Below are 17089 nucleotides of genomic sequence, written 5' to 3' on the forward strand. Positions count from 1 at the left end.
ATAGCAGCAAATTTGAAAATAATCTTCCTTTGAAAATCTAACAGGCACCTAAAACATTACTACAGATATTACCCCTCCAACCATTGAAGACATTGCAAGGAAATCTGTACAATACATTGAGGAGAAAAAAAATTAGTACGACCCGGGGAAGCGACGCCTCAGGCAGCTTCTCCAAGGGGTACTTCCAGAAGCATCCCAGATGCGAACACCACCTTTCCCAAGTGTTCCCAGTGAGAAACACTTCAGTTTCTCATTCCATAAATGAAATGTGATTATTATGTTTAATCAGCTTATTTCTAAATCTCCTAGAAAACATTACTGTCTGTACTTAAATGAACAGTATCACATCTGCTGGTGGTGCATCTACAGTACTGGCGGTATCAGCCATTTTTAAGGCTCAGAAAATGTATTCAAAAGATGTTTTCGTCCAATTTTGGCAAACACTGAGCATTCCCAATAAATCATGAGATGCTAATCACACTAGCATACCGAACCTTTGACTCCAGGGCAGTTACTAATTACTAAACCATGGAACAGCTGGCAGCACGTGACAAAGTAGCTTCCCTAATGCCTGAGGGGACTCCCCATGACAGACAGTCCTAATTTTAGCACACAACTCAATGTTTTTGCTACAACATTACAACACTGGAATAGCACAAAGTATAGGCCATTCAACACACTCAGTTTACTTTCTTGAACAATGTCTTAGAATTCTCAACGCAAATGCACTGTGGAGCGAGTGCCAGCTTGTGGTCTGCTCCTTTGAAGGTGATCTAGTTAGTGTCCACACGTCGGGGGAGTTTCACCGAGAAGAGTTTATATATAGGTATTGATGATATGGACATAGTAACAAACCCTCTTTTCAAAAAATACAATACTGTGGTAATAGTCTTAGCAGTATTGAATGTCCACATGCATTAAAGAAATAAAGCATACTAGTTATCATGGCATATGTCTGTTAAGATTAATAATCAAAATTTACAACAAACTAAATTTTACACTATAATACTTATACATAGCTTAGAAAAGTTTCCTTTTCTATAAAAGAGAGAGATGGGATATAGAAGTTCCCTTAAAACACTAAGGTGTTTATGACCCCAACTGCTGAACTCTGACAGTGTTAGCCTCTCATTTTTTCCTTCAGCTATATTTCACTTACATCAACGCTATGTATGGCATTATAGTAAAAACAAGCACAAAAGTGACTGGACAAACCAAAATTAAAAACTTCATTAGCAATTAAGGGCTTGGAAGCAGAGGTATTTTGGATAATCGCAAAGTACAAAAATTTGGTTGGCACATACAGGATCTGATAGGTGCTTAGACAATAAATTTTGGTTTGAAAAAAATACTTCAGTACAAAGTAGATTATATGATCTACATAAAGGCAGAGAGTTTTTCCTCGTAATTTAATATCTTATTTAAAATACTGTTCATCATCCTTAAACACACGGACAGGCTCAGAGCAGACTAAATGGGCATAAAGTTAATACTTCTGCCAGGAGAGATTCCTTATATATGTTTGGATCCTACTCCTAGCAGTTCCTTTAGAAACACTAAGATGCTGTCAGTTTTTGTCAACAAACTCCCAATGAAGATAGATCTCTGGCACAGAAACCCCAGATGAGGCCCAGGTATAGGATTTGCTAGTAAGACGACTCATGCATTTGTCCAGAAATATCACCATACTAGAGGGAACCTGTATGAAGACTTTCCCTCCTCACCTTTTAAATGCTGCCTTCATCTTTCATTGCTACACAACACATCACAAATTTAGGAACTCACTTTGTATCACAGGGGTCCCGGCAGGCCCGAGTGCTCTGCTCAGGGTCTCGGGCTGGAATCAAGGTGTCGGCAGGCCGGGCTCTCATCTGCTGCAGGAGAATCCACTTGCCCGCTCGTTCGGGTTGTTGGCTGTGTTCAGTTCCTGTGGCTGTGCAGGTGCCTTTCCCTCGGCTGCCAGCTGACGTCTAGGCTTAAGGCCACCTGCATTTCTTGTTATGTGGCCTCCATCTTAAACCAGCAAGTGATGCCTCCTCATGCTGTGAATCTCTAACTTCTGCTACCAGCCTGAGGAAACTCTGCTTGAAGGGCTCACATGATTAATAACACCTGATTCTTTAGTGGCACAACCACTGACTTGAAAAGCCATACCTTTGCTCAAAGACATCTCCAATGGCTGAGTTAATATACACATGCTTCTATATAATGGACGTGTGTGTGCTAAATAACCCATTGCACTCACTTTGCCAAAGCTTTTCAATCTCGCTACCTCACATCATTGCTCTTTTTGTCTGGAGTGGTACAGGGCATGCTGTAAAGAACAGAGTCTTAGGACAAACAACACAGAAATCCTGGCTCTTAGAATCCTAGAAATAGGTCCTTGGCCCCTTCTCACTCAAAATACTTATCATTTGCACTATGATATATTCTGCATGTCTACTTTTAACCTAATAATCAAAATTCATTATTCTGGTTTCTAAAATGTTCATCTTAGCAAGCTCGACACACTGCTCGCCAAAAGAGCTTTGTGCCATGAAGGAAACATTCTGTATCCTTGCTGTCCGATGCAGTGGCCACCAGCCACGTGCAGCTAGTGAGCACTTCACTAGCTAGCAAAAGGGAGAAGGTGGATGTTTTATTAATTTAAAGAGTCACCATGTGTGTAGTGGTCACTATTTAGGAGAGTACAGCTCTTGACTAGTTTATGTGAAACCCACACCAAATGCTAAACCATGCCTTATTTATCTATATACGTAGTCTTGCCATTTGATGCTTTCTCCAACTATTTTGGAAAAAGTGGTTCAATGGCCTCTCAAGATCAATAATTTACTTTCAGTTCCAGGACTCTTCACCTCTGACCTGTCCCAAGACCTCACTCATTAACTCAGCTCTTAGGACCACTATCACTTCCCACTTGAGGAAAGCATGGCTGCTTCTGTCTAGTGTAGAGCTCAGGGGAAGGAGAGAGCAACTAAAAAGGAGACTATCTGAGCACCTGCTGCAGCGGAGCACAGGTAAGAAGTGTGAGTTATAGGCTTGCCCTCAGGGGCTTGAAGTTTGGTCAGAGAACACGTGCACACATATACACACTCCCCATAAACAATCGAAAACTCGAGAGCTGAGTGTGTGTGTAGGTGTGTGGCAAGGACGGTAGGTGAAGGGAGTTGAGAAGAGTGTGGGCTGAAACAGCTGGTCCCTCATCCAGACACTGCAGGGCACCTGCCATGTGCCAGGCACTACTGTAGGCACTACTGGGCACTGGTAACAGATTCACGGGGAGGGTGCACAAGAGAGGCCTTGAAAGATGGACAAGATTTGGCTAAAAGTATTCTAAGGAACAGGAGGGATGAGCTAATCCTGGGAGGAGTGTGAGCAGGAAAACAGGGAAAGGTGCAGTCTAAAGCCCGAGACGCCCCAACCGATGGCACGGGGCTGCAATAACTGTCACCTTTGGATTTTCAGAGGACCGTTTTTCTCCTGTAATCAGAGTTGGCTGCTTAAGAAACAGGGAAACGAGGGGACTTCTAAACCTACCTGTAGGTTTTTACCTCCTGATACTTAGTTGTGATAGCAGTAATCAAGTGTGTTCAGCAAGTGCCAAATTTTATAATGAAAAGTTATTTTCAAATCTGCCTGTAGGCACTGGGCCAAGAAAATTTGAGAAAAAAATCAATAGTAAAATTTTTTAAATGAAAAAGTAAACGTAAAAACCCCAATAAAAAATTTTAACTGGAGTTTGACATAAAAATCATCAGCAACATGTGACATTTTAATCAAGAAAAGTAACTAAAAATGATTCTAATGTGGAGTAATGGAAATTCGATCAGTGCTTCCCAGCCCTTGTCACTTCTTAACTGCACAGAAAACAATGCTGTTGGGAAGCCATCTGCCCAGCACACCACGGAACCAGGCAAGCTCCTCCAGGCTCACAGCAGCCAGCGCAACCCCAGCCACCCAAGCCTCAGCCAGGGACACTGAAAGCTCGGGATCAATCACCACCACCTGTCACCCACCGGCAGCCCACCTGAGGCATGCCAGACTGGCTGGGGACTGATGCTGATAATTCAGAAAATTGTCAAGATCACTGATAATATTTGCGTTGTAGTATGTTTAAGAATAATAATCTTTTGGATATGAATTTACTTATAAATTCTAATACAATAGAATAAATCATTTTGGAAAAACATACAACTGCTGCAATACCTTTCACCAAAAACCAGTATTACAATTTTGTTTTTCTTTAATATTAAACTATTTATGACACACAATAGCATTATCTAGAAAACATTCTGTCAAAACTCATAAAATGAGTGCAAATATATAAGGATCGACATGAAAAGAGATAACGCATCTCACTCGCAGAATAAAGACAAAGATCCAAAGAGAGTCTGTCATTTACATATCGGAGGAGCTGTAATGAGCAGAATCTACGGTAACCCAGGCTCAGTGCATCACCCGCACATTACAATTTATCAGGCTGATTTTTTTTGTGGCTTTACACCATACACAGTATAGTAAAATAAGCCTCAAAAAGGATACTGGTTTTAAAATCTTGGCTTTAAGGAATGAGAAATACCTTTAATAATATTTTGTTCGAAATCAGTGATTACAGTAGTCCCCCCTTGTCCACAGGGGGATGTGTTCCAAGACCCCCAGTAGATGCCTGAAACCACAGCTAGTACCAAACCCTCTATGTTGTTTTTTCCTGTACATACATACCTGTGATAAAATTTAAAAATTAGGCACAGTAAGAGCTTAACAACTAATAATAAAAGAACAATTATAACCATATACTGTAATGAAAATTATATGAATGGTCTCTATCTCAAAATACCTTATTACACTGTACTGGCCCTCCTGACGGGAGATGACACGATGCCTGTGTGATGAGATGAAGTGACTCGGATACACTGGCAAAGGGATGACTCATGTCCCAGGCTGGCCAGACGGCACGAGCTTTCATCACACTACTCAGATTGGCACACAATTTAAAACTTATGAGTTGTTTATTTATGGAAATTTTCATTTAATTTTTTGGACCACAGTTGACTATGGGTAACTGAAACCACAGAAAGCAAAGCCGCAGATAAGGTGGGAGCTATTGTAAAAAAGTACTTCAGTTAGGAGTTCAATCTAGAATCACTCTGAAATGGCAGTGCATTTGAAAAATGGCATTAACTTGTAATGTTTGCATTTCCAAAGGAAAATATAGAAAGAACTTAAAAAAGCAAGGTAACTGGTTTTCAAAAAAAGGATCGATTCAAAAATTTACTGCACAAAAATATGTACTTCTTAAAGTGTTTCTAATAAATTAACTCCATAACATTTTTTATATATTTATATATAATCCCTGATAATCTATAAAAGAGGGTCTATAATAGTAAAATAAATGAATTTCAAAAGTACCCCCTTCATAAAATGTATTTAACATTAATTTTTCTCAAATTTAAGGAATGTAACAATATGTACAACTCTTATGTATTAGTATAATACCTAAATAGTACAAGTCATATTAACAGGCTGTCGTAACTATAAAATGTCTGAGTCAAGTTAAAACTGGAGGACAGCTTAGGTTGGAATGAATGTATTATCCATGGGAGGTTCACTTTCCGAGCGGAAATGACAATCATCTACAGTAGATTTCACAAGAGGTAGTGTTCAAGTAAAAAAAAAAAGTACATGCTTCACTATCTTTAATCAACAAATATACAGCAAAAAATATGTTGGTCTCTTAGCTGATCACTTGGTGACTTTTTTAATATGAATCTGAAATACAAAATTGTGAAGAGCATGATAAGGCAATCAGTTTTTCATTTCCAAAAGGACTTAAACAGGTAACTCAGAATGTAAAACATAGGGACTCTAAGCTGTTTCACGGATGTAATAGATGGTCTTACCTCATTAAGAATGGCCCAAACAGCAGAATTCTGAATAACTGAAAGTCGAAGGGCTGCAACGGGGTTCAGGCTGGGATCCACCATTCCTTCCGCAACGCCGTTCTCAAATTTTCCTTCAAAACAAAGATCACCACTTATGGGGTAGGCTGGCGCCAGCACACGGCAGAGGTCACTGACGTAAGGCAGGGAAGGAGGAGACCGAAAGATTTCTAGTGGAAGTCTTCGTGCAGGGCACAGGCGAGTTTTTTTCCTTCTCCCTATTTTTATTCAACTTAAAAATTTTTCATGAGGTAGTGCATGCTTTAAAAATAGAAGCAATCCATTTGAAGAGGCAGAGCTATATTTTTTCTTATTGTAAGTTAAAAACAAAATAAAAATGTATTTGTTCTTGCATTAACAGTGTTTTCACACTGGTTTTTAGCAAAATGTGACTTACTCATACCCTTACCAAAACAGACGGCCATCCCTCCCTCTAGCCACTCTGAGGGTTAAGTCAGTAACAGCATTTCAGTGCTTTAATTAGATGTACATACAATGCTGGCCTTGAGCAGGGGCTCAATCTGTGTCTTCTTTCCAAGGTCACATCTAGTAGGAATTAAGAAGTGATACCTTCTCTAGAAATTACAATATAAAACTCCATTATAAATGACAAGCTGAAAAAGCTCTCCCATGAGGATGAGAGCCAAGAACTTCTATAAAAGGTAATCTGTACCCAATTTTTCTTTCTGAGAGGTAAGGAATAATATTCTTTTTAAAATAAAACCAAAAAATGCTATTGAAAATGTGACAGGAAAAATTTTTTTCTGAACCACTTTTCTCTAAGCCAGAGATTAGCAAACTTTTTCTATAAAGAGAGAATTTTGTCTAAGAGGAAAACTGAGGATACCAGGTAGGTGTGTATGTACATATGTGTATATATAGAAATTCAAAATACAGTAACAACAACTGAGTACAATTTTCCTCCCAATACAGGTATACTAAGGAGAATGTAATTCTTTAGCAAGGATAACATTTCTAACTAACTGGAATTCAAAGTCAGTGCTCCTTATCAAAAATCGACTGCAATGGTCTTATGTTAATGTGGATCAGTGAAATTTTATATATTTCACCCTGCATATTTCCTTTCATATAGCCTCGACACTGCCAAATCTAGGACAGACGGCTTAGCTGAATAAATCAATCCACAAGCACATGATTTTAATGGAGCATGTTCATCACATGGAAGGTATTTTTGGAATTCTATTAGATTCTTCTTTCATATTTGCCTTCCAGTGTGTCATTCCTTTCCATGAAAGTGATTCATAGAAGCTCCTCAGCTTGATATTACTTATACTTCAAATAATGCTGTCATCAGTGACTTGACTGCAATGTAAGTTTTGCATATAAATACTGTTTTGTCTGTAATTTTAGGCTGAATTCTTTAAAAAATATCAAGTCTGTAGCAAAAATTAATTTTCAAAGAGATAACAGTGGTTGAGGCAGTTCTCTCTTAGAAAAATCTTGTTTCTGAGCTAAAACAAAAAAGTATCACTGCTAAGCCCCAGAACAGGTCAGGATGCTCAGTTCCTATTTCTCACAAAAATCAGAGAACTGATGATAGCGAAGTCCACGAGAGGGAATCAAGTTCGCTGCAGACACTACTGGTTTAATAAAATTATGACAGATTGAAATATTTTCTGTAAAGTACCTGCTGATGAGTAATAAAGTAAATGACCACAGGCTTTAGAAGCCTTACACTTTCACAAGCTTTGTAACTTTATCCAGCTAAGCCGTCTTCCTCACACACATCGCTACCACCATTCGCTGCAACACATCTTAGCGGATTCCACTGCAGGCTGTACTGATTTTGTGTTTTCTTGACTTCTTTGAAAACATTCGTCTGTAGTTGTTCCAAACTGTTCAAAGACCAATTCTTCAGTCACTTCAAATGTGGCACTGACTCCAAATAACTGAGCAGTATCGGCAAATGCCAACTCATCAGGCGCCAAGGAAAACTGCTCAAATACTCTGCTTTGTGTTCTGACTGTTGACACTGTCCCCACTGTGTTAAAAGCAATCAAAGTCTACTTCTGTTCTGACATGGTGCATAAGTGCTGGTATGTTTTTTAATGTCACAGTACAGTGATAAGTGCGGAACTCGAAACACTGTCCAATGAGAAACGCACCATTGCTACTCGCAGTGCGCCAGGCAACAATCCGAGCCACCGAGCACCGCCTGACCTCTGCTGCAGCCCCTCGCCTCTGCTGCTGTAGCATAAAGGTGTACAGGCCACACGTAACAAACACAGTGAGCACGGCTGTTCCAACACTATTTATGGACATGGGAAGTTGAATTTTTTGTAAGTTTTAGTTGTCAACAATATTCTTTTTAATTTTTCAACCTTTTAAAAATGAAAATAAACAATGAAAAAGAATTTTAAAAACATTCTTAGCTCACGGTCCATTCAAAAACAGGCAGTGGGCCAGATCTGACCCCTGGGTTTAGTTTGCTGGCCCTGTGGTAGTGTATTTTACAGTCCATTTTAGAGTCTTACAATATATTGACTAGGCTCCTAGTAAGATAAGATACAATCAAACTGGAAAATCATATGAGACAAAGCTTGTACTCATTTGTATAAGAAATATTAAACTTATACTTGCAAAGTAATGTTTTTACTCAAAAACTAATAAATTTATTTCATAAAAGTATGTCCTTGGGGCTGGAATGGGATAGGGAGCACAAGAAAGTATTACTTTCTGTTGAGTTAGGCAGGAATTCAGGGCTGAAAAATACTGTGAAACTTAAAACATTTTAATGAATGTGATACTGATACTGTCACCTGATGAGTTCATTTAATTAGAAAAACTGGCCTCATTGATATAACTGGCCTCATTAAAACACTTTTGCCCAGCAATTTTATCCAGCAGATACATTCTCACATGTGCAGAACTTGCAAACAACCTAGGCAGTCATCACTGGAGACTGGCTGAATAAATTCACACACTAACATGAAGGAATGCGAGGCAGCCAATTAAAAGAAGGGAGGGAAGAATGGAGATTATGCAGTTGAAGACTGCCTGCCAAGCCTAAGTATGCACTGCAGAGAAACTCTCATACACGTGCATAAGTGTTCACATCAGCCGTTTATAATCACAAAAAGATGGAAACAAACCTTATGCCAAACAGGAGAATCTATACAGCAGTGAAAATGAGCGAGCCATAGATACACGCATCACACCGGTCAGTCTCCCGTGGAGAGAGAGAAAAATTATTTATAGACTACAGGATGATGTAACTTGTATCAAATTTAAAAACAAGAAAAATAACCCTGTGCATTGTTTGGGGATATGTTATAGATACATAGTAAAGTGCACAGGGAAATGGTAGCCACACAGTTTAGGAATGCAGCTACCCTGGGGTGAGGGAAAGAAGGTGTTAGGGTAGAACAACAGACCTGGCAAATCTCAGGCTGGACACAGATATTTATTATATTTGCATCTTTTTGTACATCTGAAATATTTACAATTTTCAAAAGGTGTCCATCTTCCATATGCACAAAATGTATTTTATTCCGTGAAAAAAGATGCAGTATAAGGTTGTGCAGTATATAAATATTTGTGCATGGTTATGTGTTTTGAAAGAAGACACTCACATATGGACACAAATCATTAGAGCAACTGCCTCTAGGAAACACTGGGTAGGCGGGGCAAGAGGAGGGAATGAGACTTAAGTTCACCGATTACATTTGTAATTGGTACCATGTGCATGTATTATTTTTCCAAACAACAAGTTTAACTTCTGTCCTTAACCCAATAGTCCAGTAAGTGTTAAAAGACAGGAAAGAAGGGGAAAATGAAAGAGGAAAGTACTAGTGACTAGAATCCTAAAATGCTGGCATTATGAGGGACTTTCAAGGTCATGTCCTTTCCGACCCCCTCCATGCTGGCAGTGGTCCATTCCTTCCAATGCTTCTGTGAAAGGCTCTGCTGCCTCCTTTAACTTACTCATGTCTAGTATTTCTTTCACAACCCTGTCCTTAAGCTGTTATGCCACCTTCAACCATCAGTTCTCTATTGATTGCCAGCTGTCTGTTTTTTCTGACACGCCTTCAGGCGTAAGTTGCTGCACAGTCTGATCCACTAAAACCCAGGTCCCTTGTGGGCCAGTCTCTTGTGGGTGGCTTCTTCCCACCCAAGAAGGCGCTTATTAGCTCGCTCTTTGCCTGGTTCTCTCTGTCAAACTTCTGGACAGGCTACAGTTTAGCTTGAAGGTAGCTACCAGTCTCCTCTTAATTGCTTACCACCAAAATCCCAATTGTATTTCACAATGCCCTCACACTTGAACTTCACCAAGCTCTGTCTCAAATCAGTCAGTCCCCTTTGGGAGAGCTACAGGGCTCTCTGTTCTATGGCCTCCTCTCCCCTGGAGAAAATCTCTGTATCACTGCTGAGGATCTTTGGCAGGGACAGCAGCCTACTTCCCCTGGAGTGACAGCGCTGCTTTATGAGCAGGGCACTGGGCGGCAGCAGCCCTTCATTTTCTCGGCTTACCTCTCCCACATGCTGGGGCAAGTGATCTGGGGTGAGGGTGATCACGGCCAGGTCTTCTCGCCCTGCTGTGCCTGGGAAGAGCTTCTGCCCTACGAATGGAGGTTTGGTGAAGAAAAGGAGCCTCGAATTCTTAGCTGCTCTGGTCTGGAACAGAGCTTCTGCAACATGGAGCTGGGGAGGACAGAGGCTGGCACCTGTCCTTCCTGTGAGATACCACAGCCCTGGAGTGGGAGTTGGCGGGCCAGGAGCCAGTGGCCTCGCTGCATTGCTTCTATCTCACTGGCCTGGACATTGTGGGTAATGGAGCCAGTGAGGGCTCACATGCCTTGGACTCCTCATGTTCTTACTGAGATTCAAGTATTCATGAGTAAATGTTTTTCCGTTTGCTGTATTTAAAAAAAATAATTTTCACCAGCTGTGGTTGTTCCACTAGGGAGAAAGTCCATAAGGCCCCTCACACACTTACCTCTTAAGCGGGCAGAGATTTCTATGTTCAGCTGAAAAAAATCACTGCTCTATGTTTCTGATGCACGCTTTTGTGACACGTGTCCTAGGTCTGACAATTCATCAGTTCTCTTCTGGTTCTAAATACATATGAGTTGATGTCTGAGATGGTCCTTATCTCAGATTACTGCAGAGATACTTAATATAGATCTACTTCCTATGCTACTCTCTAATCTAGATTACAACATTCTCAGAAATTAAATTATTGACAGGTAATACGATTAATAAATGTCTCATATACTCTAATTTTATGAATTCTTCTAGAGGTGGGCTAAGATGTAACCCAATTATGAAAATAAACTCCTGTATACACCCAAACTACATAAGAATTAGGGTTAGTGCACAAGCCTTGTAGCAAAAACTGACTTTCACCATATGTAAAACTGCTCTAGAGAGTTACAAGGCTGTGTCTGTCCTGTGTACCCAAAAAACTAATTCACCAGTACTCTCTTTTGCCTACCACTAAGAAAAGCATTAATTTGTTTTAAGTAAAAGAAAACACAGTCATTCACTGAGGTGATATCTATCAAGTGACAGGCCCTATGTGAGAGACAACACCCCTTCCTTTCCACGGTGAGCACACAGAACTGAGCCACGATCACACACTACAGGTACACACAGTGTGGTAAGAAGAACAAAAAAGAGGGGCAACTAAACTGGTTAATAGAGGATGAGAAAGCATTCACTAGAAGAAATATCAACTGATCATTTCAGGGGGAAAAAAATAGCCAGATTAGCCAAAGAACATATATGCATAGCCAATGGACGCAGACAGCAGTGTGGTAAAGGCAGGCCGGAGGTGCAGGAGAAGGGGTGGGTAAAGGGGGGGAAATGGGGGAGATCTGTAATAATGTCAACAATAAAAATAAATAGCCAGAGACATAGCTGCACATAAGAGCATGGAACATGAGAGGAACAATAGTCTTGGGACTAGAGAAAAAGATAATAAGAGGAAGGTAGCAAGTTGAGAAAGTAGGTGGGAATGAAGGAATCTGATCATGGAGGTTTTACCCAGGTTAACATAATTATAATGTCAACATTTAAAAAGTGGCTCTGTGAAAAGCTGACAAAAGGACACAGGCAGATGTGGTCCTTCTCTGGCTCCCACACAAAGGCCCAGAGCCTAGAGCACCATCGCAGATGGACATATTTATGCTAACAGGCAGTAAAAGGGGGTGGTATTCAGGGTATCTCCCAAGGTTAGGCTCAGGCTACCAGATGAATTGTGACAACAGAAAGTGTGGTGACCAATAAAAAAAGTCCGTATTACAGATGCTCAGAGTAGGTGACTATGTCAGTGGGTATCAGTAGAGATCTGAAGCCCAAGATGGGGGTTAGAGAGAAAGGCATGGATTCTGGCATATGGATGCTGCTGAGACCAGGAGAGTAGCTACGGTCCTGCAGGGAGACTGCAGAAGGCAGATCATCTGTCAGTGAACAGCAACAATTAAATGGCAGGTGGAGAAAAAAAGAGAACCAGTGAATGAACCTTTGAAATCCTAGTTGGGTCAAGACAATAAAATGCAAGAACAAATTATACCTGGAGCGCACTGGTAACTGTAATCCTAAAGCTGTTGAATACTTGAAAGCATTTAAAATTACTTTAGAAGCCCTGGCTGGGTGGCTCAGTTGGTTGGAGCTTTGTCCTGTGCACCAAAAGGTTGCGGGATTGATTCCTGGTCAGGGCACATACCTAGGCTGCAGACTGGATCCCCCATTTGGGGCACATATGGGAGGCAACCAATAGATATTTCTCTCTCACATCCATGCTTCTGTCCCTCCCTTCTTCTCTCTAAAAAAAATTAATAAACATATCCTCAGGTGAGGATTTAAAAATTATTTTAGGAGCAAGTTCAAAATAAAGGCCTTTTTTTTTTTTTTTTACAAGTTTAAAGTTGGTATTACCTATTCTGAAATAACCATCTTCTAATCGTTTGTCTTTGGTTTCTTTGCTTATTTCCAAACCTTCACTCTAAAACAGAACAAAAACATTATTTTATAAATAATTTCTTCTATTTAAAACAAAGCTAAGTTATTACCATACCTTAATAAATATAAAAGTAGAATTTGTGGCACAGCTTATCTCTAAAAACAGAAAATGCCATTTCAGTCTTGAATTTTAAAAGGCGTATCAATATCATGGTTCTTGTTTCTCACCATCATCTGAATCTGTATATAATATTTTGGTGACTGGAAAATTTAAATTTCATATAATTTAAAATTCAAATCAATTTAAGAGAAAACTATTTTCTATTGAAAATATACACAAGAACTTGAAAGAAATCTAAGAATTCCTTAGAGACTAGTACATTAACTTTCTGTAGTAATCAACAGGCAATAAAATCGCATGGTATTTTCCTGGTACAAACTTCCAAGTACTTTCCAATGGGAAGCAAAATAAAGGCTCATTCTATAAATAAGGCAAACGGGACAATATACTGTTTCATATTTAAAAAAAAAATAGTATTACTCACCACTGACGTCCCTCCCACAATAATGAGAACTTTCTTTTACTTCATAAACAAGAATAGCCTCAAACCAAGCCTACTGGTGTTAGTTCTTAAGAAAGGTTAAGGGGAAAATAGTCATACCTTAAAAGGCAAAACGTCCACATATGTGTTTAGCAGAATATCTCCTGGATGTTCTTGGTTGCCACTATGGAACAAATAACTGAAAATACAAGCATAAAAATACAAATACAAGTCAGACAAGACTTTACAAAGACTCAGGAAGGTGGTCTGCCCGCAAAGGAAGCTTTCCACACACGCTGACACCACCAGAACTTGTCGTAACTGCACATTATGCTCTGAATAGTTGTGGGGAACTTAAAAACTGAAGGGTGAAGCCCTGAGGTGATATGTTAATTCCTTCAGTCAGAAGGGATGCAGTTGCTGCTTAACATGATTATGTACTTAAAAGATTAAAAAATGATGACAGTTTTATGTTGCTGTTTATAATGCTTTAAATATATCAACCTCTTGATGGGAATAGTAATTATAATACTGTGTCTTTTATAAAAAAATTTCACTAGGACAACCACAAGTTGTGGCAAGTTCAAAGACTAGTTTTTTTGGTGGTTTTTGAGAGAGAGAGAGAAAGAGCGCCATCGATTTGCTGCTCCACTTACTGATGCATCACTGGTTAATTCCTGGATGTGCCCTAATAAGAGACTGAACCTGCACCCCTGGCACACTGGGATGACGCTCTAACCAACTGAGCTAGTTTTATCCAATACAAATTATTTCTGTATTAGTAGAGTAAAAATAAATTAACCAATTCCAAATATCTGAATGATTCCATTTGTCAGTGTTAATAAATATTTGAAAAATGATTGATTGCATGATATACTATGGTAAATCTAAAACACTCCTGGGTATGAGTATAATGTTCCTATATTCTGATACTCTGAAAACTAGTATATGTGGGTAAGTATGTGGAGGAGGGTGGATACCAGATATGGCATACAAAATGTATCTAAATCTAGACCTAAACTTAAGTTTAGTTCAATGAAATGGTTAAAAGTTTCTGCTTAGTAGTAAAAAGACGTGCATCCCAGTCCTGGGGGTCTCATTTACTAGAATTTTCACCTTAGCAAGTTGCATTAGCTTTGAGACTGAGTTTTATCTATACAATGCAGATATTCCCACCCGCACATGACTATATCAAGAAGTTTATGAGAACTGACAAAAAGTACTATGCATATTAAGGACATTCAGCAAGTAATAGTTACAATATGGTTCTGACATAGTTACAGTATGATATTTGTGGGCAGAAATCACCTATAATAAGGACTTGATTTTCAAAAGTTACACGGGTCAGGGGACCCTAACAAGAAGTTCTTTCTAAGCTACACCAAAAATTACTTCCAACATTTTCACTGAGACACTTCTTTTTAAGACATCTTTGCCATCGAATGCTGCTTCATATAACCATGGGCCATTCAATATCTCAGCTATAAGTGCAAAAATATGGGAAGGGAAGCCATTTTAAGAAAATAAAGCCCAGCTGTGGCCCGTGTGACACTGAAGGGTTGCAGGTTTTATTCCTGGTCAGGGCACCTGCCCAGGTTGCAGGCTCGATCCCTGCTGGTAGGGGTGTGCAGGAGGCAGCCGATGGATGAAACATCACGTAGATGTTTCTCTCCTTCCTTCTCCCTTCCTCTCTCTCTAAATATCAGTTTTAAATATATATATATGGATATAATCTGGAGTTTAGCCAGATTGAGTCAGGGGTGGTCACTAAGCAGTTGTCTATAGTGGAAAACTCAGTTTCACCCAGAGCTTAACATCGGAAGTGAAGGGTGACAGAGCCGTGCAATGGGATGCTGTGCGGCCACTGAAACATTTATGAATTGTGTATGACAGAGCATAATGGAAAATATAAGATATAAAATTACATATACACCATGATCTCAAAGTAGAAAGTGGAAAGAATTATCAAGGGGAAAAAGTGCCAATATGGTCACCAGGGTGTCCTCGGGGCTGTGACTCTTTCCTTACCCTTCATACTTTTCAGCTTTAGTATAATGAACACACATCATGCTCAACAGCCAGGAAACATTTCTCCTAACACTTCATGTCTGCACTGACAAACGCAACTTCTATTTTTTTCCTTCTTAGCATGTAAGTTATCGTGAAAATCAAAAAGTGATTGCTTTTTTCTGTCCAAAGAGAAAATTCATATGAGTTTCTACTAGAAAAGAGCCCTAGTAGGGGCATGTAAATACTACTTTACAGAGGTTTATTGTAAACGTGTTTGTTGCTAAGAAATTTGATCTCCAATATATGAGTAGGCAGATCTTCAGTGGAATTATTTTCATTTGCTAAAAATAAACCAATAGACATGACTTGAGGCTATTCTTGTTTATCAAGGAGGTGAAAGAAAATTGTTGTTTCTAATTCTGGGATGACTCTAAGTGTGGTAAACAATACTGCAAAGTGCAGATTATCATGAAATAGTATAAAATGAGCATTAAATAATGACAAATACTACACACTCATGTAAGTACAAAATATTACTGAAAAGTATTTTTATGTTTTTCCAGTGATATTTCCATTGTTTAAAACATTTTTACATTTACATTCCTCCTCAGAATCAGTTTAGAGTAACAAAAGAAAATTAGTAACATTACATTATAGCTATGCATTGTTTTTGTCCACCTTAAATAGAATGATCCCAAATGACTTTTGGCATATTATAAAAACCAAATGGCCCTTCATGAGAACACATAACAAAATAAGCCAGAGGCTAGAGAATTATATTCTCTTCTCTGGGGATCACACGTAAGTATGCTACAGAGAGTCTGGGAAACACAGCCAGAACTGAGTAAAGTTTGAGGGACTCATGACAACCAAATGACAAACAGGGAGAAGGCGTCCTACACTTTGTACAATGGACATAAACACTGGAAAACGTAAAAGGGTCATGAATTCCTCCCTGAGGTGCTAAAAGGAATCTAGCATTGACTAGAAATAGGTGCAATCTGTTAAACTTGTCACTTCAACCACTCTGCTGGGTAGTCAACCATCTCTCACTTAAATCTTAGGGGATAGTCTAGGGTTAAGGATGTGAAAATGAATTTGAGATTTTGTGGCACAGTTCTACATAAAAGTATGAAAAAACTACCCTAAATATATGTTCAGAAGTACCAAGAGAATTTATCAAATGTGCTAAATGCTGCTATTATATCTGAAAACAACAAACCCATTTTATTACTGAGTTGTAGGAAATGTATTTTAGAACCCAACATTTGGGACCCACTGTCTCCTCACATCTGTTATACACAAAAAACTTTCATTATAAATCACATTATGAAAGAGGTTTGAACTGTAAGACCAAATATATTTCAGTAATCACCAACCTTTCTACATTGACTGGCTTATCAAATTTAAACAAGATGTAGTCTCCAGCTATCGGGGTTATAGCCCAGAAGAAATCCTCCCCCATATATGTTTTCTCCAGTGTATGTCCTTGGTAGACCTTCAAAGAAGTAGATACTTCTGCAGGTGGGTTCACATGGATTTTAAGAAGTAATGGTTTCATGTAATCTTTATCCTAGGAGGAGAGAGATATATGCAATTAAAACAACCTTTAGTTTATTTACACTTAAGAGGAAGAGCAATGACAATGCACTAGGTAACAAATTGTATGTTCAC

The 17089-nt window shown here is 39.1% G+C and overlaps 1 protein-coding gene across 2 annotated transcripts in view; it reads right to left on the minus strand.

Annotated features, from left to right (window-relative positions):
- Positions 1 to 4125: 4125 nt before the first annotated feature.
- The window catches only part of MGAT4A (alpha-1,3-mannosyl-glycoprotein 4-beta-N-acetylglucosaminyltransferase A), a 90750-nt gene continuing 77786 nt past the window's right edge, over positions 4126 to 17089 (minus strand). For both annotated transcript variants that reach the window (XM_081155966.1, XM_081155965.1), the window contains exons 12-16: positions 16795 to 16988; positions 13526 to 13604; positions 12840 to 12906; positions 5901 to 6013; positions 4126 to 5769 (exon numbers count right to left, since the gene is read on the minus strand). In XM_081155966.1, the coding sequence (XP_081012092.1) occupies positions 5743 to 5769; positions 5901 to 6013; positions 12840 to 12906; positions 13526 to 13604; positions 16795 to 16988 (480 nt within the window). In that variant the 3' untranslated portion in view covers positions 4126 to 5742. The remainder of the gene's footprint in view (positions 5770 to 5900; positions 6014 to 12839; positions 12907 to 13525; positions 13605 to 16794; positions 16989 to 17089) is intronic.

This window comes from Miniopterus schreibersii (assembly GCF_964146895.1).
Source record: "Miniopterus schreibersii genome assembly, chromosome: 13".
Classification (NCBI taxonomy): domain Eukaryota; kingdom Metazoa; phylum Chordata; class Mammalia; order Chiroptera; family Miniopteridae; genus Miniopterus; species Miniopterus schreibersii.